At 42.5% G+C, this 23,407-nt stretch overlaps 2 protein-coding genes across 5 annotated transcripts; both read left to right on the top strand.

Annotated features, from left to right (window-relative positions):
* Positions 1 to 1,930: 1,930 nt before the first annotated feature.
* erich2 (glutamate-rich 2) lies at positions 1,931 to 7,511 on the top strand. 3 transcript variants are annotated; one of them, XM_037458349.2, is made up of 6 exons: positions 1,931 to 2,071; positions 3,455 to 3,550; positions 3,657 to 3,760; positions 3,945 to 4,002; positions 4,097 to 4,168; positions 4,253 to 7,511. In XM_037458349.2, the coding sequence occupies exons 2-6, from the start codon at positions 3,505 to 3,507 to the stop codon at positions 4,429 to 4,431; spliced, it is 459 nt and encodes a 152-aa protein (XP_037314246.2). In that variant the 5' UTR covers positions 1,931 to 2,071; positions 3,455 to 3,504; the 3' UTR covers positions 4,432 to 7,511. The 3 variants fall into 3 exon arrangements, with proteins under 3 accessions (XP_037314246.2, XP_037314243.2, XP_062413608.1); XM_037458346.2 differs by having other exon boundaries at positions 3,630 to 3,760; XM_062557624.1 differs by lacking the exon at positions 1,931 to 2,071 and adding an exon at positions 2,501 to 2,823 and having other exon boundaries at positions 3,630 to 3,760.
* A 604-nt stretch (positions 7,512 to 8,115) lies between these two features.
* On the top strand, positions 8,116 to 22,647 carry LOC119209172 (glutamate decarboxylase 1-like). 2 transcript variants are annotated; one of them, XM_037458267.2, is made up of 17 exons: positions 8,118 to 8,443; positions 9,354 to 9,470; positions 11,316 to 11,372; positions 12,762 to 12,899; positions 13,459 to 13,701; positions 14,833 to 14,923; positions 18,005 to 18,117; positions 18,240 to 18,355; positions 18,710 to 18,789; positions 18,933 to 18,987; positions 19,073 to 19,189; positions 19,296 to 19,360; positions 19,476 to 19,554; positions 19,764 to 19,913; positions 20,027 to 20,134; positions 20,317 to 20,406; positions 20,671 to 22,647. In XM_037458267.2, the coding sequence occupies exons 2-17, from the start codon at positions 9,395 to 9,397 to the stop codon at positions 20,842 to 20,844; spliced, it is 1,752 nt and encodes a 583-aa protein (XP_037314164.1). In that variant the 5' UTR covers positions 8,118 to 8,443; positions 9,354 to 9,394; the 3' UTR covers positions 20,845 to 22,647. The 2 variants fall into 2 exon arrangements, with proteins under 2 accessions (XP_037314165.1, XP_037314164.1); XM_037458268.2 differs by lacking the exon at positions 11,316 to 11,372 and having other exon boundaries at positions 8,116 to 8,443.
* The last annotated feature ends 760 nt before the right edge of the window (positions 22,648 to 23,407 follow it).

Raw genomic sequence — 23,407 nt, 5'->3', positions numbered from 1 at the left:
TAAAATTAGATCTTAAGTGAGTTGTTGGTCTGGATTCTCAAATGAAGACAGACAATTAAATCAAGTAAAAGGTAAGAAGCCATCTACAGTAGCTTGGCATCCAAGGATCATTTGAGCATTGCGTGATTCCATCAAATGATTTTAGTTCATTTTTTTTGTGGTCCTATCACTGGAAGGGGGACCGTACCGGACAAAAAATTTCAACCAAAATCATCACATATGTTATTTGGTTTACTTGCTCTTGTAGCCAGATTTGTCAAACAAATCCGATTGCACCACATCAAAAGAGTCCTGATTGAGTCTTTGACTTCTGTATATTCTTAATAAATACCAGTACCTTTCATCCTGAAAAACTATTAATAATAGGTATTTAGGATTATTAAATGTTACAGTCATACAAAACATTCAGAAATAGGGGAAAATAGAACTTTCCTCCTATTCTCTCCGCATGATCCGTTGATTTTGGAAAAATCCTCTTCATCCAGTCTGCTTTTTGGTCCAACATTTCATTGAAGCTTCACAACTTCACACTTCAAGACTCCGTATTTTGGTGGTTGCAGCATTCGTAATTTTTCCTGCAAATTCATTTGGACAAAACTGTGTCTGGAGAAACAGGGATTTTTTACACTAGAATGTAAGATGGAGTTCTATGGATTTAAACTGCCTGAGTTTAGGGTCAGTGAGGTTTAATGGAAAAGAGATCTGGTTCTCTTCCCACACTGCAGGTGCTCATTTCTGCTCTCAAGCATGAAAGGTGTCCTTTATATGTGTCCGATGAGTTGGAATTGTGCACCTAATATACTGCAAGATATTAATGGGACTTTATTTTGGCAAGGAGAGGGCAACGTCGGATTTACATGAGCAACATTTAATGCATCCAACATGTTGACAACAATTTTCCGGACTACGTGGTTTAATAACCTGCACCACAGTGTGCACCCATCAGACTTTTTTCCCCACAGATTGGGATTACTTATTCATATTGTGCCGCTTTTTAAACATAATCAAATATATAGCAAATTCCTTCAGCTAGTAGTTTTAGTTTCAGCAAGTACTTTTGCAGTGAAGTGACATGGCAAACTATATAAAAATGATTGGCTCCTCACATAGAACGTCTACACAGTAGCAAGCAAATATACACACTCACTAAATACGCAGATGCACACGGTTCAGTGCATAGTAGGGATCCCAAGGGAGAGCTTAGTCCGAGCAACTTGACTGCACTGCCTAATTGATGTGTGTGTGGTGTGTGACAGGGTGCAGGAGGGGAAGAGGAAGCTAGGCACATTTAGCAGTCCAAACTACCCTCAACTTGCTGTAAACTGTGTTTCAAACTCAAAAAAGAACATGCCTGTCAGTCATGGGCTAATTTAGTCTCTGTGGGAAGTCAGAGTTTTCAGCCTGTCAGTCTGCCGGTTTATATCTTCCAGTGATTATTAGACAACCGTGAAGCAATAGAGCCAATCTCCGAGGAGACCTGAACCCATTAACAACATACTCAATACCTCAAGTCTCAAATTCTCTTACAGACACACACTTTCACACAGAGATTCAAGACAGAGGGCAGCTCTTTAGATGTATGCACAGCTAATGTAGCAGTTACAGCTACTTATTGGATGAAATATTGCTGACATGGAGCGAGGACAGAAACAGCTACAGGCCATGTGAAAGGCGGGCAAGGGAGAGAAGAAAATCTCTTAATTTCTTACTTTTTTCCCCTATTGAGAACGAAAATCAACATTGCACTGCTGTTGCAATCTGACAGGGATATAAACAGCAGAATCATGAATGGTACCATAAATCTATATATCATCTACGGCCTGCATATTATTGAAAAACCAACATTTCCGCCAACACTTGAAGGCAACATCCAGTCGGCGTCGCTCCGTTACTATAGCAACGCCTGTTTACTTCGCTGTTGCGTCCAACTACAGTGACACTTTGCTAGTTAGCGCAGCTAGCTAACCGTAACACCAGCAAAGCTTATTTGACCGTATTAGACATCACAGCAAAGTCACATAATTAACAAAATAGTGTTGAATCGGAGTCGTTTGTCTTCATCCAGGAGGAGGTGAGCGAATGCTTTACGTCAGGGGTGTCAAACTAATTTCATGTTCGGGCCAGAAACGGCCCACTTCGACCGAACGCGGACCACACCATTTAATCATAGGGGGGTGGCGCTACGGCGTTTCCAGAGAAACGCAAGGACACGCAGACACAAGAGCCCTTGCGTGCCTGCGTGTATCGACCCAATTTTCTAAACTTGCGTCAAAAGCTGTGATTGGTCTGCTAACTACATCCTTTTCAGAGTCTCACATAGCCGGTTTCATAGCATAACTCCGCCATTATTAAAACGAAGAATTTTTACGAGAGAATTAATCAGTTTGAAGAGTTTTTGTTGGAAGAAATATGACCACTGATACAACCCATCATTGGCGGACCATAAAGACGCGCGGATAGCCTCCAATTCATGGATGGAGATCTCTGCAAACGTCGGTTTGCCGGTCGAGGGATGCACAAAGTTGTGGAGGAAAATACGGGACAAATATGTCCGCAAAAAAGGCGACGAAAAGCAGCAGTGTCGATGCACGGGGCAAAAAAATATCTCTGATAAATGAATAAACAAAAGACTTCCACACACAAAGACGTCACTCTTTAGCTAGTCTTCAACAAAAAAACGTTTTTCCACCTAGTGTTCTGGAGGTGAATTGCTTTGCAACACGCGCAGGCCTTTTTGAACCATGAATTTAAACGAGTCCGTCGACACAAGACGCAGACCCAGACGCAGAAGCATTAAAGGCAGAAACATTGCTTTTCGCTAAGGTTAATTCACGAAATTATTACAACGTTAGATATCTTGACTTGCTAATTAAACGCTAAGCAAGTTACCACCAAGCTAACTACCCAGGTGACATTAAATAGACGATATGATTGAACATATTTGGAGATCACGATTATTGCTCTAGGCGCTTCATTATTGAATTAGTGTCCTAAACCGAAGTGCAACATTTTACCCTGATATTCATATCGAAATTTTTGTATTTAAATATCCACGCTAATGAATTCTCAAACAATAAGGTTAGTTTGGGGAAATCCTCCACAGGTTCACAGAAACAGTTAACGTTAGTTAGCTAGTGTTCCACCATATGACGAAGTGTGAAATCAAAGATAAACATTTTACTTGAATTTCAACTTGTTCATGCTGTTCACCAGGACTTTCATGAGCCTAAAAAGCAAACTTTGCCCTCTGCATAATTCTTTCCTTATTTCTTAATCTACTTAACAATGCATACCACCATTGTCTATCTTAGAAAATATTAACAAATCCATGCAAGGATGTTTCCTGCCTGAACTAACGTTAAATGTGGTTTATGTCGGTGGTTACTCTGTCACCAAAATCAAATCCAACAAGATAACGGCAAGGTGCACAGTTTAAATCTTTATGTGATTTCAGAGCTGGAGAACCCACCTAGTTGTCTGTACTCCCCGATGTCAAGTTGAAAAATGGACGACTTGACAAACGTTGAGTCCCCAGACTCAATACCAACAGGTATGTTGTGGTAGAACTCAACGCAAAGTAATAACCATCAAAAAACAAAGTAACTGGTGAAAGTGTTGATGGTTGTCAGGAGGAACGACACATTCTCCTCCAACAGCTACGTCCCTCCCGACACGAGACCCCAATGCGGAAGTAAAAGAGACAGCGGGAGAGGATGTTGAGGATGAAGACATCGAGACACCAGTGCAGCTAATAATGGAGGTAAAGTGACTGACCACCACCGAAGACTCCACACTTCACGCTCTGTTGAGAGTATTGGCTGAACTGCAGCTATGTTTTATTTCAGATGCATTTCATCCCAATTTGAGTCCAACAGGTACATTTAACCCTCAATAAATTAGTTGGGGGATGGAAGTGAAACTCAAGGAAATATATGTGGTTTCAGTTCCTCGGAGCTGTGATGGGCAGAGACTACCGGCTGGCCAGCCAACTGTGTCGGATGAGTAAGTGTCCTGCATCCATCACCTGTGTGTCTGTCAGCCAATAAATCAGCCACCAGTGAAGTCGGCAAATTTTGCCTCTTCTCTCTTCGTTGAGTTCTCATCTATGAACCAGACCATCCTGAGGCCTCTGAGTTTCTCCCGCTGATCCAGAGCAAGCTGTTGAAGGGTAAGAGTCCCTCTGTTTTATATAAACCCAAACTCTGCATGTTCAGAAACACGTCATGAGCTTGTGTCATTCCTTTTCATTTAGAACAAGAGGAAGACCAGAGCACTGACGAAGAAGATGATGATGACGAAGACTCTGGGAGCAATGAGGAGTCATCTCAAAGCTCAGGCTCAGATGATGATGATGAAGAAGAAAACCAAGTTAACAGCCTCCTTATCACATTTTCCCCCCATGGTATTGTACCAAAACAACAGAGGCAATGATGAGCACGGCCACCAGATATGATGCTAAGCATCTTGTTTGATCCACAACATTTGCCTTATATAGATATTGTGAAAATTGTGGATTTCTTTTGAATATAAAGAATAACATATTGTTGAGAAAGCTAAATGGAAACATGAATGCAACATTTTGAATTAAAAATATGTCAAATTACTTTTGATATTTTTCTGCTCGCTACAAAAATACAGAAATATCTTATGTGAAATAAAACTTTCATGTCCTTCAAGATTGTACTAATAAGTTGGAAGGAGCTAACAAAATGATCAATTATCTTAATTGCAGTGAAAAAAACACTTCAAGCCCTTTTTCGATGTGAATGTTTAAACTTTGTTGTTCTGCCTTTTTTGCTGACTGAAACTAGCTTTACTGTAACATAATTTTCTCTAGCTCGGGTTAAAATCTTGGTAAGTAACTATGTTTTTTTTGTAGTGCATAATGTAACTGTAAAATAATGGTTGCACACAGGTTGTGACAAGTGCTTAATAAATTAAACTAGGGAAATTCTGCTCCATTTTACCGGTTTTACATTTTAAGTCTGATTTGGCAGCATTCAAGCTAGTTAGCTGAGCGTGCTTAGCATTATGACCAGAGGTCAGAATGTCAGTCAGTCATTTTCAAAGCCTCGGAGCGAGGCCAAAGTGCATAGCTTTAGTAAATGTTAGCTAACGTTTCATAGCATAACTCCGCCCTTATTAAAACGAAGAATTTTTACGAGAGAACTAATCAGTTTGAAGGTTTTTTGGCGGAAGAAATCCGTAAATATGACCACTGATACAACCCGCAACACGCGCAAGCCTTTTTGAACCATGAATTGAAACAAATCCGTCGACACAAGACGCAAACGCAGACCCAGATGCAGAACCATGTTCCAGTCCTGAACGGTTGCTGTTGCTGGGGTAGTGTCAGTAGAGGGCCTTGAAGACTTGGATGTCACCGTAAACCGATGGCTCTGATGTGATCCGTTGGTCAGAGGTTATGCTTGTGTTGGGCTGCCTGATCTGTCCCCCATTAGTGTGAGGTGGTCTGGGAACTGGACTGTCCCTCAAAAAGTGAGACTGAGGGTTTTGCTTGGACCCTTTTGGAATCGGTCCTAGTCTTCCTTCAGTTCCTCCTGGAACGGTGCTGTTCTTGCTTCTGTGGTCGGTCCTGGTGCTTCCTTCTGGTCCTCCACGGCGGTCGGGCAGACTCGGGGCTGAGGAAGTCCTTTGTCCCCGGCATGATGACGGGTGTCCAGTCCAGTCAGTGGCATAGCTTTCATTCTACCTATTGAACTGGCTTTTATGTTAATCATTTCTCGTGGTGCATTCCTGTTCCTGTTGTGCACTGTGTCTCTAGTTATGTTTAACCGAGGCAATACGGTTGTTATCTGAATAAGCATTATTTAATGGAAAGGTGATTTTCTTTTTCACCGGCAGTCCAGATGTTCAATATGAGTATGAGAGGCAGATGATGCGTAGTGGTCGTCATTAACGTGTGATTAGCTCCACTCTCTACTTGATCTTGTGAATATTGCAGATCCTGTGACTGGACTGCTCGGGGAACCAGAGGTTTGCTCTATAAATGCTGGGTTAGTTGTGGTTCTTAGAGTTTTAAAAAGTAGGATGGGAGCCAGAGCCTTCAGTTATCCAGCTCCTTATTTGTGGAACCAGCTTCCACTTTCAGTCCGGAGGGCTGATTCTGTCAGCTCGTTTAAGATAAAGCTTAAAACTTTCCTCTTTGGTATCTCTTAGTTAAGCTGGATCTAGACTGCCAGGGGACTTCTATGGACACATAAGCTTCTATCTCTCTCTTATTCTCTCCTTCTACAATAATTGATGTTTTACTAATGCACATCACTAATTCAGCTTTGTCCCTGGAGTTTGTTCTTCTTTCTCGCCTCACAGGTCTCCGTAGATCGTGGTTCCGTCTGGACCCGGGTCCTGACTCCTGCCTGGCCCGTGGACACCTACTGCTTCTAACACCGTTGATATTCCCATTTCTATTACTGTAAATATTAATGCGCTTTACTATCTTTGTTTCTTCCACAGAGTATTTGTGCCTTACAGGTTTCCATGGATCATGGTTCTATCTGGACAATGTTCTTGCCTCCTGCCATGGCCCTGCTGATACCTGCTACAGCTATCATCATTTTTACTATTTATATTAATCATATTACAATTACTGTAACCAAAAACCAACATTACCATTTTCCTAAAGCTTTTGTGCTTTGCTTCCCCACAGAAGCTTCAGTGGATGGTGGTTGTCTCTGCAGTGGCCCTGCCGTACACCTGCTTACTACTCGCAATTATTTGAATCATTTCTGTTATAGGAATTCAATGTATTGTATTTCTTTTACATTGTTCATTCTGTACACATGACATCTATTGTAGTCTGTCCAGGGAGAGGGATCCCTCTTCTGACGTTCTCCCAAAGGTTTCTTCCCTTTTTTGGGGAGGGAGTTTGTTCTGTGCCAATGTCAGAGTCTCAGGACAGAGGACATCGCATGTGTACAAACTGTAAAGCCCTCTGAGGAAAATTTGTAATTTGCGTTTTTGGGCTATACGAAATAAAATGAATTGAATTGGATTGAATTGAATTTTCCAGTTTAGGTCATGTTGCCATTTAAATTCCGCCATCTTGATGCGTTTTCTTCTGTTTAAAATGCTCTGCTCCTGAGATTTAGCTGTTTATCTTAAAGAACCAACGTATTATATGGAGCACATTTATTTTCATGTTTTCCAGAAATTATAATGTTCACATTTAAGAAAACCTATGCGATGGAGGGGCAGAGAGGACACATGGTCACAGATGAGGCTAAACTGATCACAACCAAATTGAACAAGTTCAAACTGGTTCTATTGGTACTACCTTGGTGGGTCCAGGAACTTTTTACATTGTTACAAAGTTTAGTAAAACAGCTTCAATCAGAGGTGATATTGTATTTTTAAATTAACACAAAAAGTGTTTACATAAGGTTTGTATCATCACTGTGGTTACTCTGCATCTTTCTTTCTCTCTCACACACACATTAACACACACACACAGCTAATCTGTCAGTGTGGAATGCTATCAACTATTCAGAGTTATTAACAGGTAATAGCACCTGTCAGAAAGAGAAAAAGTAGCTCCATCTGATGAAGGCTGTGTAATTTGCATTGACTGAATAAACATAATGGCTGTATGGTCTCTGACCGTTTGGTGGAAGATGGCAGGAGGATGACAATTATATTACATGTCATTTAGCTGACGCTTTTATCCAAAGCAACTTAAGATACAAACTCAGAAGAACAAGAAACAAAAGCAATTTCATCAAACAGATTTACAACTTGCTGTAGAGCCAAATTTGTTAGTGTTTGAGTCAACGTCCTCCAAGCTGGATTCACGTTGATACGTTTATTGGAAAAAAAAGAGTGCAGGTCAAACATGATGATGCATTCAATGTTGTCATCTCGTGAAGGTGAATATTACTATAAGTGCTTATGGATGGATGCCCCCCACAGGTCCATTGAAACCGTCAATGTCAGTTCTGAACGGCTATTCCGAAAACGCGTGAGTCAACTGCGTTTGTCATCCCAAGGTCAACTGCTATGTAACCCACTCAGGAAGAAAAATCCATCTGTGACACCCACCCACACCTGGAGACGCACAGAGGGGCGGCGGGCATACGTCACCGGTGTGTTTTTTTTCTTCTTTTTAGCCCTTTTAGGCTCCTTAAAGTGGATGGTGGCTGTCAGCAGCACTCAGGGAAGCTTCATTAGTCGTCAGAGGGAGGCAAGTCTGTGACTCATGCTTGCGTGAAGAGACCAATGGGCAGCCGACGTCTGAGATATAAATAACAAATAAAAGAGATTCTTGAGGGAGAAAAAGGGTCACATGCGCGCCGCTGGATGGGATTTTATTAGTGGGCTCTGTCGGTGTACCGCCATCATTGGACTGTTGCTTGTCGTGCCTCTGGTTATTGTAACATCGAGTCATAGTTTATCTGGACTCGGCAACCTGTGCACGCGTGAGCCGGTAAGATGTCTCCTCCTTTCACTTCATTTCATGCGCCCCCTTGATATGTCCATATACTTCACATTTGTTTTATAGACACGCAGGTGAATGTAAGACCGGGGTTGATAGTTGTTTTTTTAGTGGGAGCGAACTTTACAAATCTGTTTTGATTCTTAAATGAGTTTCGGGTTTGTGGCAAAAGGGATTCATTAGAAGTCCCGTCCGTCTCTCGCACCGCGATGACAGTGAGTGATGGCGGATTGTGATGTGCTTGTCCAAAGCGCAACTTAATTGATATGTCGATGGCAGAGTCAATTGGTCAATGCCGTTGCATCTTATCAATTTTACTTAATAGATCAGTCGGGTCTGTCATCCATTCATTTAGTTGATCATCATCTTGACATTGGCAGGTTGAATGCATCTGTTTTTAATATTTATTCGTGTTTTTATTCCTGAATGATATTCACAGGTCAGATTTCAACACCGTGGCTTTAATCAGCACAGGAAATATGTAATTTTGTTCTAACGACCTAAAAATGTAATACACATTTATCATATCTCCCTGACAAGTTATGAATTTCATCTTAAATATTCGCCATTGTTGTTAGTAGCCCTGGGAGTATTAATGAAAGCATGGCATATTGCAAAATATCACCAATATTCATGTACCTACAGTATTACCCACCCTGCTTATCTTTTGCGCGTATTTCTTGTGCGTCGATATGCAATTCTCTCCAAATTGCGCAGCTCGGTTCGTCGCCCAATCGGCTTTCCTTTGGAAATAAAATCGTTCCTGTCGACGCATCGCGTTACTTACCGATACATTATCTTCTATCCATCAACTGGATTGCGGTTGCTCAAAATAAATATATTGTGTGATTTCTATAAGCGGAAGTGATTGTCTTCTAACTCTAAACCGTTTTGTTCGCAGTTGAAATATTTCCCTACTGGAGATCAGATAACCGAGGACTGATGGCTGCGTCTGAACCGAGAGCCTCTGGCGGGGACCAGGACCCCAACACCGCCAATTTAATACCTCCATCCACAAGTACGTCCGCACTCTCCTTTCTCGGGTAAAAACCCGTTGTGATCCCGCATCTAGGAGGGTCAGTTCTCCTTAAGGCTGTCCGTCCTCGAAACAACCCACCGGAACCGACAGAGATTTGGTGCCTTGCTCAAAGATACTTGCAGGGCGATATATAGCCAATGCCAAAGCTCTAAAGCCAATACCCCCCCCCCCCCCCCCCCCCTCTGCACACAGACAGACACACAAGCACCTCTCCGTCTGCCTCCCCGCCCCCCTCTCGCTCCCCTCCTTCTCTGTCTGATAGAAGCGAGTCTCGCCCGGTCCATTTGCTGTGTGGGCTTCGTCGTTAATCATTCCGGTTAAAAACAGAGCCATCACAGCTGCCTGTCGCTGTCTGGCGGATCAACGGTGCGCACCAAGCAGTGGACCTGGCGCAGAAATAACACACCATTGAGGCATTGGTATTTAGAAATATCCAAGAGCATTTAAATGATCACATTTTGGTATGAAAATGCATTTTTCGATACAACATATTCCTTTTTTCAACATGTACCCCCTTTCGTTCTTGCAGTAAAGCCCCAGTCGTCTGGGTTTTAATTGTTTTTGAAATATTTTTGAAGCATTTGGCAAAGAAAAAAAAAGAATGTTAAAAATAATTTATTTCGGTCATGATTCATCTTATCTCGTTTTCCAGCCGGATTGTTTTTATGCCCTTAAGGCTTTAGGCTGTATATATTAGTGGCTCATGGAGACATATTTGATTTTCAAAAAGTAGCTGAACATATTGATGTAGGCGATGCGTTAACCTATGGGTTAATTACTCATTTTACAAGCCGTTGTCGCATGCAAAAAAATTGTCTCCATAGTCCTTTCATGTTTTTGTCTTTGCCAAATGCAAGAGGAAATAAGCTACAGATCCTGGACACCGGTGATTAATTAAATTCTACATTTTCTCTCTTAATCAAACAAGTCGTTTTACGAATATTGTATTTGTCTACAACAACCTCAGACGTATTTCGAATGTGAATTTGTCCCGAGAAAAGGCTCACAACATGGGAAGATGTTTGTATTGTCTGATTGTGCTCGTATACGCTGCTGCTGGATGTTGCCATTATCTCTGTTCCACGCTCCATCTCACGCCTGGCGGACACAGTGTATGCCTTGGCCTCGGCTGCTCGAGCTGCAGTTTTTTTTTTCTTCCTCACGTGCTTAAGCGAATTTCAATACTTGTTGTGGTTTCGAAAGTTTTCCATGAGGTGCACTCTGCACATTTGTATTTCCTCGCGGCTTCTGCTCCATCTCCGCTCACGCATGTCCACGCTGGGGTTGCTGTGTAGCAGACAGTGTGTCACACGCATGAGACGCACGTGGGCTTATGCATTTCTGCATTTCGCCGCCGAACAGACTTTCCGGCCACAGACATCTCCAGCTCGCTCCAGTCACATACTGTGTTTCACTCAATTAATTCCTGCCCTCCTCCGTGAGCTCATTTCACGGGCGTTAATTCCACTCCGCCCCTTGGCTGGGTGTGTGAGCCGGCCACTGCCCGGTGTCTATTGATTGAACTCAAATCGGAAATGTTATAAGACTCATCCCTTTATGATCGCCGGGTGCTGTGGTAAATTATAAGCAAGGAAACAAAAGTGGACAACGTCTCGGTCAAACAACAAAGACAACGTTGAGCCAAATCTAGTCGGATGGTTAAATAAAAGTACTAGAGCAACCTGAGAGTTCATCGTCGTTTCACATCACACCGCATCACGCTTCCACCGCAGCTCACCAGCTTCTCACGCATCATGCGCCCGCCCACGCTGTCTCCGCGGCCTGCGGCCTGCACTCCAAACTCAAACGTTCATTCTGTTTTAGCCAACGAATATGCGTGGATGCACGGATGCACACGGAAACTGGGGATGAAGATATGTGGTAAGTTTTTTTTGTGGGCACCCAAACTCAATTTGTTTCATCTTCACATTTGGACGTCTTACAATATTGCAATTTTATTCGGGCCAGATTATTTTGCATATGAATGTGATATGCGTTTTTCCAGGATTCTCTTTAAAATTTTAAAAAATGTTTAAATGAATAAACCCGTTCGAAAACCTGAAATGGGCCATTATAAAGGCGGTTATAGAGCAGGACCATCCACGACTGTCACAGTGTGTTTCCATCTTCCAAAGGTCAGTGGACATTAGCCTGTAGGTTCGATGATGAGATCCCCGGATCACACCCCGCCTGAACCTCCCATGTCCTTTCCATTTCTCTGCCAAGCGGAAAGTCACCGAGACAGGCCTGGAGAATATGTTATAAAGCCAAAAATATCCTTATATAAAATGGTATTTTTCTTTCCCTTTCAAAATTCTATTCTAATTCGATATTTCCCTTTTCATCTTCGGTTAATCTCTACGTTGGCCTGTATTAGTGGATGAGATTTTTAAGATCCTTTAAAATAATATGTTTCTTTTGGTGACTAAAGAAATACAACATTTTTTATATATTATCCTTGATTCGGTGCAAACGGGATATGGACATTGGATCCATTAGAACATGCTATATGGGCCCGGTGGCCCGTTTGCTGCAGTTTAAATCAATTTTGACTAAAGCATCGAATATGTTTGATATCGCCATTGCTGAGAGTGAGAAAATCACTAATAGATTTTTAATGAACTGTCATAAAAATTGAATGAATATTTCTATATATTATATATGGAGGCAGCCTCAAATATTGATTTCAAATACGGTATGTACGAGTTAACGAGCAAGACATTATGAGGCCTGTGACTTTACGGATTTAGCGCACAACTGACACCCACGTGACCGCAATATTCTCCAGATTTAAGAAGCCTAAATAATGATTAATAATATGGTTCACAACATATAGTTCTTGCTATCCGTCATTACAACCCCGGGTACGGGTCATCGCCGTGGGCATGTCCACTGAACCGATGAGTCTCCGCAGTGAGGGCTTCTGGGTGCTTCCTGGCCGGGGTGTGGTTGTGATGTCATAGGGTGAGGGTGGTACCCACCCGCACACAGACACTGGTGGTTTCTCTACCCTGTGTGTGTACACATGGCCTCAATCAGAAAAGCATAGTCAAGGCATTAGGAGCTGATTAAGAAGATATTTTTCCGAAAGCTGCCTTAACATTTACATATTTAGAGACTGAAAACGCTGAATATTTGGACATTTATTATTCTCTTTTTTTTTCTTTCTAATTTTGATCTGTTTTTTTTCTCCATATTTCGTCTTTGTCCTTGCGTTTGGAATGGAGGTGTTTGGTGATAACTCCTGCCCTTCGTCGTGTAACACCCTAGGGTTCCTGCAGAAGAACAACAGCATGGAGGAGAAAGGCAGGCTCGCGGGCCAGAAGAATCTGCTCTCGTGCGACAACAGTGACAGGGACGCGCGCTTCCGCCTCACCGAGACCGACTTCTCCAACCTGTTCGCCAGAGGTGAGCGCCACGCTACGTAAAAAAAAAAAACACGAAGGCGAAGAAAAGCCGTCGCTCATTTCTCGAACCATTGCCGTGCTTTATTGGCTACATTAGTCGTTGGCTCATTAGTTCGAATTAAAGTGACTGTCGGAGACTTTAATGAGATACATATGTTTAAGGCCTCTCAGAGAAGGGAGACATCTTTTGGACGACTACAGTTAGAGGTACCGTAATAATATCCAGAAGCAGACGGAAGGTTGGAAATATTCAGCATTCAGCATTGCTATAGTCCACTTGTGTAGTAAAAAGCGATGCACTTCTCTGCTTACTAAAGGCCTAATGATGATTTGAATTTGTCTCACATATTAGCCTATAAAAACATTTTTCGAACAAAGAAAATAATTAGTAGCCATCAACAGAAAATTGGAAGGATTGCAAAATCAAATTTGGAATTAAAAGAATGACTATGGGCCCAAGGCTGATAGTAAAATGTTCAGAGACTAACTCTACAAAGGCTCCAGTGAAAGCTCAATTCAGCAAAAGCTACATTTCTACCAACTTCCTCCTCACCTCTTAGACTTGCTGCCAGCCAAAAATGGAGAGGAGCCCACCATACAGTTTTTGTTGGAGATGGTTGATATCCTCACCACCTACGTCAAGAAGACTTTCGACCGCTCCACCAAAGTGCTGGACTTCCACCACCCTCACCAGCTCCTGGAGGGGATGGAGGGCTTCAACCTGGAGCTGTCCGACCAGCCTGAATCCCTGGAGCAGATCCTGGTGGACTGCAGGGACACACTGAAATATGGCGTCCGCACAGGTAAGCCCGGTCATCTTAAAGCTGTACCATATGTGTGTGTTTGGGTTAAATGATTCATATGGGGTCGAAGGTTATCTCAAATAACAAAAAGAGACAGAATGTGTGGAGATAAAAAGCAATCAACCACGGCTGTCAGTTCAGAAATAGTATTTTTACCAGCAGTCCAAGAAATATTTACAGATGTCACACAGCATGACCTAATACCACAATTTTATCATCATTTTATGATATGACCTCTCGGATGGCATCTCCAACACTATTCATATAATGTTTAAATGAAGAAAAAAAATGTCCATCTTATCCCTTTCATGTAAATTGGCAAATTCAACACGAGCCATTAGAGAGGGACTGTTTGCCAGATAGTGTGCAGCCCATTACGGTGGCTGCCTTATTTATTGTCCCCCTGGTAATTCACTTGACATCCTTCTTTTCTTTCTTCTCGACTTATTAAAGCGTGTGTTGCCAGAGGGGATCTTAACACGGCTGTTTCAAGCTGTTAAAAACGACAACGCTCAAACTGTCCCATGGGTTTTATATATCACACAGAGTCTACTGTGCCTACAACTCAACCCCACTTTTCATTCTGAGATTTATAATTTGTGCTCAATCTTGCGGTCCCTCTGTAGGAGCTGTCCATAGTGCTGAAATATGAAGCTGATCTGTTTCCCCTCTGTATATAATATTTTCAGACGTGACTCACTATGAATCACATATTTTTAGTGTAAGAAACACACCTTCGCCTTCACAAGGCGCCTCTATCCATGACTGCCTTTAGGCTCCAGGCCTATTGACAGTGGCTGGGTGTGCAAGCACCTTATAGTCTAAATGGTTGTCATATAGCCTTGTTACCAATGCAATTATGTACACTGAGAAGTGCTATGTCAGATCCCTGAGGTTTCATGGTCCAACAGCTGTGAATATTGAAACTGTTTCTTCATGTTTTTTTTTTAGCCTTTTATTTATTTTCACGATCAGGTTTAGGCGGTCAGCGATGGCCTGCAGTGTGTTGTCTTTGTTGTCTTGACAAGGTGTCACGGCGGCGGCGGAAGTAAGACTCAAATGCAGACATAGCAAACAAAAACGACTTTTATTTATGTTAAAATAAAAAAAAGTTTATTTTTCATGTTTAAGGTCACCCGCGATTCTTCAACCAGTTGTCTTCTGGCCTGGATATCATCGGTCTGGCCGGGGAGTGGCTCACCTCCACTGCTAACACCAACATGTAAGTTATATGCTCTCCTTGCTTTTGCATGATGCAGCTATTTGTTTCAGGGGAACACCTCATCATATCATAAAAGGACAACCAAGGTTCCAATATCCGGGGCCATTGGAAACAGCCCCTAGTGATGATTAAATAATCACGGCGGAAGTGCTTATTTTGTTCCCTCTCAGCTACCACCACCACTAGTCGAATTGAGCCTCTGAGGGCGGTTATATAAAGTGTTTGGTTTGTCCTGTTGAGCCTGCGTATTGACAGGCGGTAGGCTGCCACTGTGCTGTACTGTATATCGGAGGCAGCCTAGCCCCAGGGGTGGTTAGATTGCATATTGATCTCAGGTCACAGTTACATGGTGGCCTAGTCTAATAGAGGGCATGAACCACATCAACACCACACACTGTCAACACACAGACACATGCTGTAAATGAATTATAACAGTGTGTTATGACCACCGTATGATAAAGAACATAACACTATTGAATATTGAATACAGCTGCACATACACACAGTGTTACACGCATGGGCAACCCTACAGAGCCTAATATTTTCAGCTCTGAAAATGTATTCTCAGTGGAGAGTTATTTTAAGTTGATATTGGAGATAAGCAAGAATAAGAAATCACAGAGCAATTCCCCATGGAAATTCAACTAACTTAATAATAAGTATTAAGATGGACTTTAGTGGCTTACCAGAAAAGGACATGAACAGTGGGGACATATAAGGCTGCAACTATAGTTTATTTTTTTTAAAACCATTTCATCTCATTATTTTTTTCTCAAGGGGACAATACACAACAGTGATGTTCAAAAGGTTTCCTCCTCGACTGTCTGCTAAAGAAACGATCAACGTAAGGACGATAAACCAAAGGCTGAAGGAAAATGAGTCACTTAATTTATCCCATTTCTCAAAACATTAGCTTAGGAAACTACCCCCACTAAGGGAAGAAAAAAAACCTTCTCGTCTCCTGGTTGGAAGAAGAGAGGGCCATTGAATTCACACACTGGCGCACTCTTTCATAATGACATACAGACACACAAACACACACGCACACACCAGCTCTGGCTGTCCCAGATACGGCAGCTAGGGTTTCCAGTCCATTTGCTGCAGGCTCATTGTGAGCTGGTCTTAGCGGATAGGCCAGCTGGGCCCCACACTGACACACAATGTTCTGCGGCTGCACAGAAAAACCATGTCACACGGAGGAAAGTGACTGCTGCAGCTCCCTGCGGAGTGCTCTCTTTCTGGCTTCATTGTCCCCGTGGTTACAGACTGACTCAGTGCTCCTTTGAGGGGCTGAGCGGCGAGTGCGGTGGGGGGGGGAAGGGGGGTCAGAGGGTTAGTCACATAGACAGGCACACACACACACACGCATTCAAACACGGGTTCATACACATCGAGTGCCCTTGATGACGATAATAAGGGCATTTAGGGGCTGTCCCTGGAGACGGGCAGGTGACTGAGGGGTAATTTTCATCCTGAAAAGACCAATGATTGGCTCTGATTGTGATAATGATCACCATTATTGTCATTACACCGTGAAATGACTCACGGAGAGAAGGAGAATTTTAAAAAGGTGGGCTGCTTTTGTCCCTTTTCTGCTGTGGATATATTTGAAGAAGAAATAAAAATGTTCCATCCAGGATATTAAACATTTTTGTGTTCCTCATATGGACGCTAATTCCAATGTATCACAGCCTCCTCTAGAAATTAGGCCACTGTGAGGCTTCAAAATATAATATAATATAATTGTAATTTTATGAATTGCTGTTCATATTCAAAGCCCATGCGGTCACAATCTTATCTGAGGTATTGACCAGGAACTTGTTTTCCAATAAACCATGGGTGAGCCCTCACACAGAATTACACAAGAAAAATGCTTTTTTCTTCTCTATTCCTCCATCCATCTGTTTCTTATTCAATTTGCATTCATCCTCAGCCGTAGCTTTCATTAGATTTTCTTTACCCTCGAATTCTCCGCTATTTCTTTTTCTTGTTTGGTTCGACATGCTTTTCCTTGCTCTCCTCCCTTATTATCCCCTCCTCTCCCTTTGTTGTCACATTTCCCCTCGGTGCATTGTTTGCGTGCAGCGCACTCGGCTCACAGCCTTTATCCCTCTTGCTCTCTAACCAAGCTATGAAATCGCTTCAGCCCTTGTTTAGATACTTGCGAAGGAAACAGAGCGGAATCGAAATCAGAAGGAGATACTATTGTCGCTCCTGATGGCAATGGTGGCGACCGATAAGGGTGGAGGAGTGTTGTGTAACTGGCCTCATTAAAGGCCGGGTAAATAGGGATAGGTACGTGTGAGTGTGGGTGGGAGGCGATGAAATGAGCCATAGCTCAGGTCTGACCAAGTTGGCTTTCTGCAACACTTTGAATCTACTTGAGCTTCTCCAGGGTCGGCCTTCTGTTGGCCATGGAGCTATTAGACATTTTGTCTTTTGCTAACCGAGAGAGGGATCAGAAGCACATCTGGCATTTATTTTTGTTGAGTTGTGGTCCGTTCGTCATCCCTCCAGTACTGGGAATGTTACGGGACATTCAATATTTTTCCTTCTTTTAATGAAAGAAAAAAAACGTATTATTATGGCTTCTTTCCAAATTTCTAAATTTGGGGTCCAACACAGGCTGTTATCTCTTTGAAACACTCTCACATACATACACACACACACACGCACACACACACACACACACGCACACACACACACACATTCATGTCCTCTCAGCCATCAAATCAGCTCCATTCAGACTCGCTGCTAAGATTGGCAGGATTGACAGATAGCCATCAGAGCTTTGTGTACTTTAATTAAACCGCTGAGTGATTTTAGAAAGCTTTTGAATATGAATGTTTGCTATCAGACACTTTTTAATTAGCCCAGTCAGCACAACCTTCAGCGGGTGCTCTGTGGATGGAATTATAGCTTGGCTAATGAAAAAAAAGATAAATGTGTGTGTCCGTATTTAGGTTTTGTCATCTGCAAGTGTTTGCATAAGACTCTTCTCTCATCCTTCATGCCAGATGTTAATTCTTCCACTGTTACAGTACTGTTAAAAATGTACACATTTTGTGTTGTGATTGACAGGTTCACCTATGAGATCGCTCCAGTGTTTGTGTTGATGGAGCAGCTGACTCTGAAGAAAATGAGAGAGATGATTGGTTGGCCCAACGGAGAGGGAGACGGCATCTTTTCACCAGGTTGGTCCACGTATTAACTGATTGAGTCTGTGTTATTGTGGGTTGAATGAGTCAAATAAAAAATAAAAATTAAGTACCACACTGCTGTCCATGCCGCTGATACGTCTGTCTCGTCTCTAAAGGGGGCGCTATTTCCAACATGTACAGCGTGATGATCGCACGCTACAAGTATTACCCTGAGGTCAAAACCAAGGGCATGTCTGCTGCTCCCCGCCTGGTCCTCTTCACATCTGAACACGTACGTCCCACACACACACACACACACACACACGCACACACACACACACACACACACACACACACACACTCTATTTTCACTTTTTGTAATAAAGTAGACGCTATGCTTCATTGGCTGTAGATTGGGGCCATTGAAGAAGTCCAGCAATGATATCAGTAGGTCTATTTGAATCCAGGCAATGACTAGTTTTATGGACCCCACTTGCTTTTCTCACATCGTCTTTTCTCTGCAAAGCATCGCACAGGTGACAACTTGACGGAAAGCAAGCCAAAGCTCAAGTGGCAGTTACCCCACAAAATTGTCACTGTATTATTTTACGCAATTATTTCAATAAAAATGAATGTGTCCCTACAGAGTCACTACTCCATAAAGAAGGCAGGAGCCGCTCTGGGTTTTGGCAGTGAGAATGTGATCCTGCTGAGCACGGATGAGAGGTCAGGAATAGATTTTCCCTCAAAGCCACCATTAACACGACACACCTGTAGAATTCTGCATGCGAAAAAAAGAGACTACTCAATGCGTATTGTATAGCCTGTTTGGGGTGTTGATGATAGCTCGGTGCCGGATTCTCTTACAGGGGGAGAGTCATTCCTGCAGATCTGGAGGCCAAGATCCTCGATGCAAAACAGAAGGTCAGGGTTACGGCTCCTTTTTCTCACTCTTAGTTTAAATCCTCAATCCTCAATCCTCTAATTGTTGTGTGTGTTGATGCTGCAGGGCTATGTGCCGTTGTTTGTGAATGCCACCGCTGGTTCCACTGTGTACGGCGCATTCGACCCCATCAATGAGATCGCTGACATCTGTGAGAAGTACAACTTGTGGCTCCATGTTGACGTGAGCAGTGGACATTGGAGCAGTTTTTATAGTGTATTGGTAGTTGTGGCAGTAATATACTGTATGTCCCTGCCTGCACATCTGTTTAAGTGCTGTCTCTCCTCAGGGGGCGTGGGGTGGTGGACTCCTGATGTCCAGGAAGCATCGCCATAAGCTTAATGGAGTTGAGAGGTAATTACATGGGGATGGATGGGTCACTCTGCATTGTTGTTCGAAGTACATTTTCAATGGGACTGCTATCAAGACATATTTTAAATATATATATGCATATTATTATTATTTGTAGGGCCAACTCTGTCACATGGAACCCACACAAGATGATGGGTGTGCCACTGCAGTGCTCTGCAATCCTGGTCAGAGAGAAGGTGCAGCAAACACACATTTCACATTTCCATATGGTTCTGAAGCTGTAACCAAAGCATTTTGAAGGATTTATTTGTGTGCTGTGTGTTGTTTTTGGATTATTGTTGTACTAGCCCTTTTCTAATAATCTGTGAAAGTTCCACACAGCTGTGAAGTGCTGAGGGCATACAATAAAAGGATATCTTTGTGTGTGCTTAATGTGCGTGTGCAGGGCATCCTGGCAGGCTGTAACTCCATGTGTGCTGGCTACCTGTTCCAACCGGACAAGCAGTACGACGTCAACTACGACACCGGGGACAAAGCCATCCAGTGTGGCCGTCACGTCGACATCTTTAAGTTCTGGCTCATGTGGAAGGCCAAGGTGAACAAATCGCAGTGGGAATGGTCCTGGTGGTGTCATAGAAGATGCTGTGGTGTTATACACGTGTTTTTAATTATTGTGATTAGTGCCTTACAGACTCATTTTACCTGCAGGGCACCATAGGGTTTGAGCAGCACATTGACAGGTGTTTGGACCTGTCTCAGTACCTGTACAACAAGATTAAGAACAGGGAGGGATATCAGATGGTGTTTGATGGAGTGGTGAGCTTCTTCTCTTATTTTCTATTCTACCTAGGTTATTTTCATTCAAACCCATCTTTTTAAGTTCATAATAATATACATTTTCACCAGCTTCAATTAACAATGCCTGTGACACAGTATTTCTCTCGCTGTCTTTCCTCCAACTAAATCTCTTTGAACCGTGTGTTTTTTTTTGTCTGCAGCCCCAGCACACCAACGTTTGTTTCTGGTACATCCCACCCAGCCTGAGAGACATGCCTGACGGGGAGGAGCGGAGAGAGAAGCTCCATAGGGTAAGACAACTATTCTTCCTTTTTATTTCCCCACCGGTGGTGGTCAACCAATGGAAGGAATGTGCTGTGCATCGTCCGGATTGAATGAAATATATGTATATTTTTAAATTAAGAGAAAGTATACATTTACTTATTTTATCACCTTTCCCGTTTCTCCCTTTTTTATCCATCCAACCACCGACAAATGTTTTCATAAACAATATTCATAGCGGACTCCCACAAGGAACGTACTTGATCTCAGATTTGATTTTTTCACTCCACCAGGTGGCCCCGAAGATTAAGGCCATGATGATGGAGTCAGGCGCCACCATGGTTGGCTACCAGCCCCAGGGCAAAAATGTCAACTTCTTCCGCATGGTCGTCTCCAACCTCGCCGCCACTCAGTCCGACATCGACTTCCTCATCGACGAGATCGAGCGCCTGGGTCACGACCTGTAGGCCTCTCAGCCATCGCTGCTTTGGTGGCCTGAGGGTGAACCTGCGGGTTCCATTCGTTGTAGTTGGGGGCAGAGGCCACTGAGGTGAAACATTCCGAGCGCTGCAGACAGAACAATGATGAGACATATTTGAGGTCTTTCCTTCTCTGAAGCGCTTTGACTGTTTCTCCAAGCGATGAGCAGCTAGCGACGAGAGACACTTTAAGCGTCTTACTCGCTCATCCCACATAGTTCCTCCTCTAGATAAAATAACGAAGTACTAAGTATCTGAAGGCTCACGTTACAACAAACATGCTCTAATGTGTGTGTGCTGTGGATTATAGTAATATGTGTGTGCGTGGGTTTAATCAAGTTTGTTGTCCAATGTAGTTTGTCTTTTAACGTCTGTGTGTGCGTGTGTGTGTGTGATCAAACGCTGAAAGGCATAAAAGTACAGATGAAAATACAACAAACTCCTATAAAACAATTTGCTACACAAAATCGAATCATTGGTGCTTTCAGCTGTGCATATATTTAATCTCAGTGCACCAACCTAAACCAGTGTCCGGGTCCCAAAAACAGTGTGTGTGAGTGTGTGTGTGTGTGTGTGTGTGTGTGTGTGTGTGTGTGTGTGTGTGTGTGTGTGTGTGTGTGTGTGTGTGTGTGTGTGTGTGTGTGTGTGGTGTGCATGGGACACATTTGAGTGTACCTTGTCATGTAATTTAAGCAAGCATTGTGTTGAAAATAAGCTTATAATGACTTAATGTGCACACCATGGTACCAAGCGTGTTAAGCCGAGAGGTTTTAGATCAACCTCCAGCAGTTGATATACAGTCTGCTATGTTTTCCCTCGTAGAAATTTAAGATTAAGATTTAAAAATGCCTACAGCTCTCCCAAGTCTGTGACAACTAACTTTTAACTTGTAAAACGCTGGCTCGTTGTCTGTTTCATGCAATCATGTGGTACCCATGTGTGTTCATAGCATTGTTGAAATATTAATATTTGATTATAAGAACTCATATTTATTGCATTTCCGCTGTTTGCAGATTCAGGTATTTTATCGTAAATGTGTCTTTATGTGTATTACATGGTAATGCACTTGTAAATGTAATCACAGGATCAAGAGTAAAGTTTATTTATAGTAATTTTGTGAGCCAAAGAAAGCCAATCGGGAACAGAGCAATCCATTGTCCTTCATATAGAACTTCTTATAGATTATTGGTGTTTGTAAAAGGTTACCTACTGTATTATTGAACCTTGACTGCGATGCAATTTCTATAGTGTGTTTCTTTCTGTGATTGTGAGTCTGAATGTTTTGAGATGACTGACAGGCCTTCTGATGAGATTAAGAATGAAGTCTATACAATAATCTGGCAGTTGTGCCAGTCTTTTATTTTAGAGAATTGCACAAGGATGTGAGAATGTACTCTCCTCTTGAGTGAGACTGAGAAGAAAGTATTGTTGTATCTGTCTGAATCCTAATGCATCTACTGTAATATAGTATATATTAATTGTAATACATATTACCTGTATTCTCAGTGTCATGGGAACTGAATGGAATATCTTGTATGAAGCGTTCCTGTTTGTGTCTTTGCACAATGTTCATGTTTTTTTCTTCCATTGTAAATGGATGTGTACTATGGCAGTATAATACAAGACTTACGTTGATAACTAGGGACCATATGTGAATGATCAAAAAACATACTTAAGGTAATCAGTGTGCTGTTTGTGGCCAATCGGGTTATTTGATTCAAGGGAAGGTTTGGGGCACTTTAACAGAATCATCTTCAAAAAGATCTTTAATAAAGTATATTAAAGGGAAAAGTGAGTCTCAGTTTTTATAAAACACAAACACACAGCTCCATAAATCGCATATTTGTATCTGTGTAGTGATCTCAGCCTTCTCAACACACACACACACGCACACGCACACACACACACACACACACACACACATGAATGCCTCTCTGCCTAATCATCTTTGGGGAGACTTTGTTTGGCCCCCAGCTGATTGTGGGATTGGCTGTTCTCCAATGTGGAACCATCCTCTCATCAGCTCCCTCTCTCCCTTATTGTGTCCTTTCCTCTCCTCTCGTACTTTTCCCTTAAATTTGCCCCTGATCTGTCCTCTCCTCTTGCCTTTATTCCCCTCTGAGTAATAGTAATTCAGCCCCACTAAACAAAAATGTCATAGAGAAACAAAGCCATTGGTTACCGTTGCATGGAAGGAAAGAAGATATCAAAGAGTAGGGTGGTTGTAAAATGAGGCTGAAATATGTACTGTGAGATCAATAGTTTATATCGACTTTGAGGAGGTATTGTGCTGCAGCGCTCTCTGGTGGTGAGTCTGTGTCTGCACAGCATGCCTTCACATATGTTACTGAAACATCAAATGTACATTATGTCAGAGCGACTGGGTCAAGTTTCATAAAAATCAACTAGGCGTATTTTAGTAGGGGGCAAAAAAAAATTCTGGTATAAATAGAATCGTTCCATACAATGCAGTGGTAGAATCAGGAATCAGGAAACGTTTATTGCCATAATATGTTGGACATACATGGAAATTGTCTTGGCGGATGGTGCA

Source organism: Pungitius pungitius, chromosome 15 (assembly GCF_949316345.1).
Source record: "Pungitius pungitius chromosome 15, fPunPun2.1, whole genome shotgun sequence".
Lineage (NCBI taxonomy): Eukaryota > Metazoa > Chordata > Actinopteri > Perciformes > Gasterosteidae > Pungitius > Pungitius pungitius.
The sequence above is the reverse complement of the archived record's forward strand: the minus strand, read 5'-3'. Positions and strand labels throughout refer to the sequence as shown.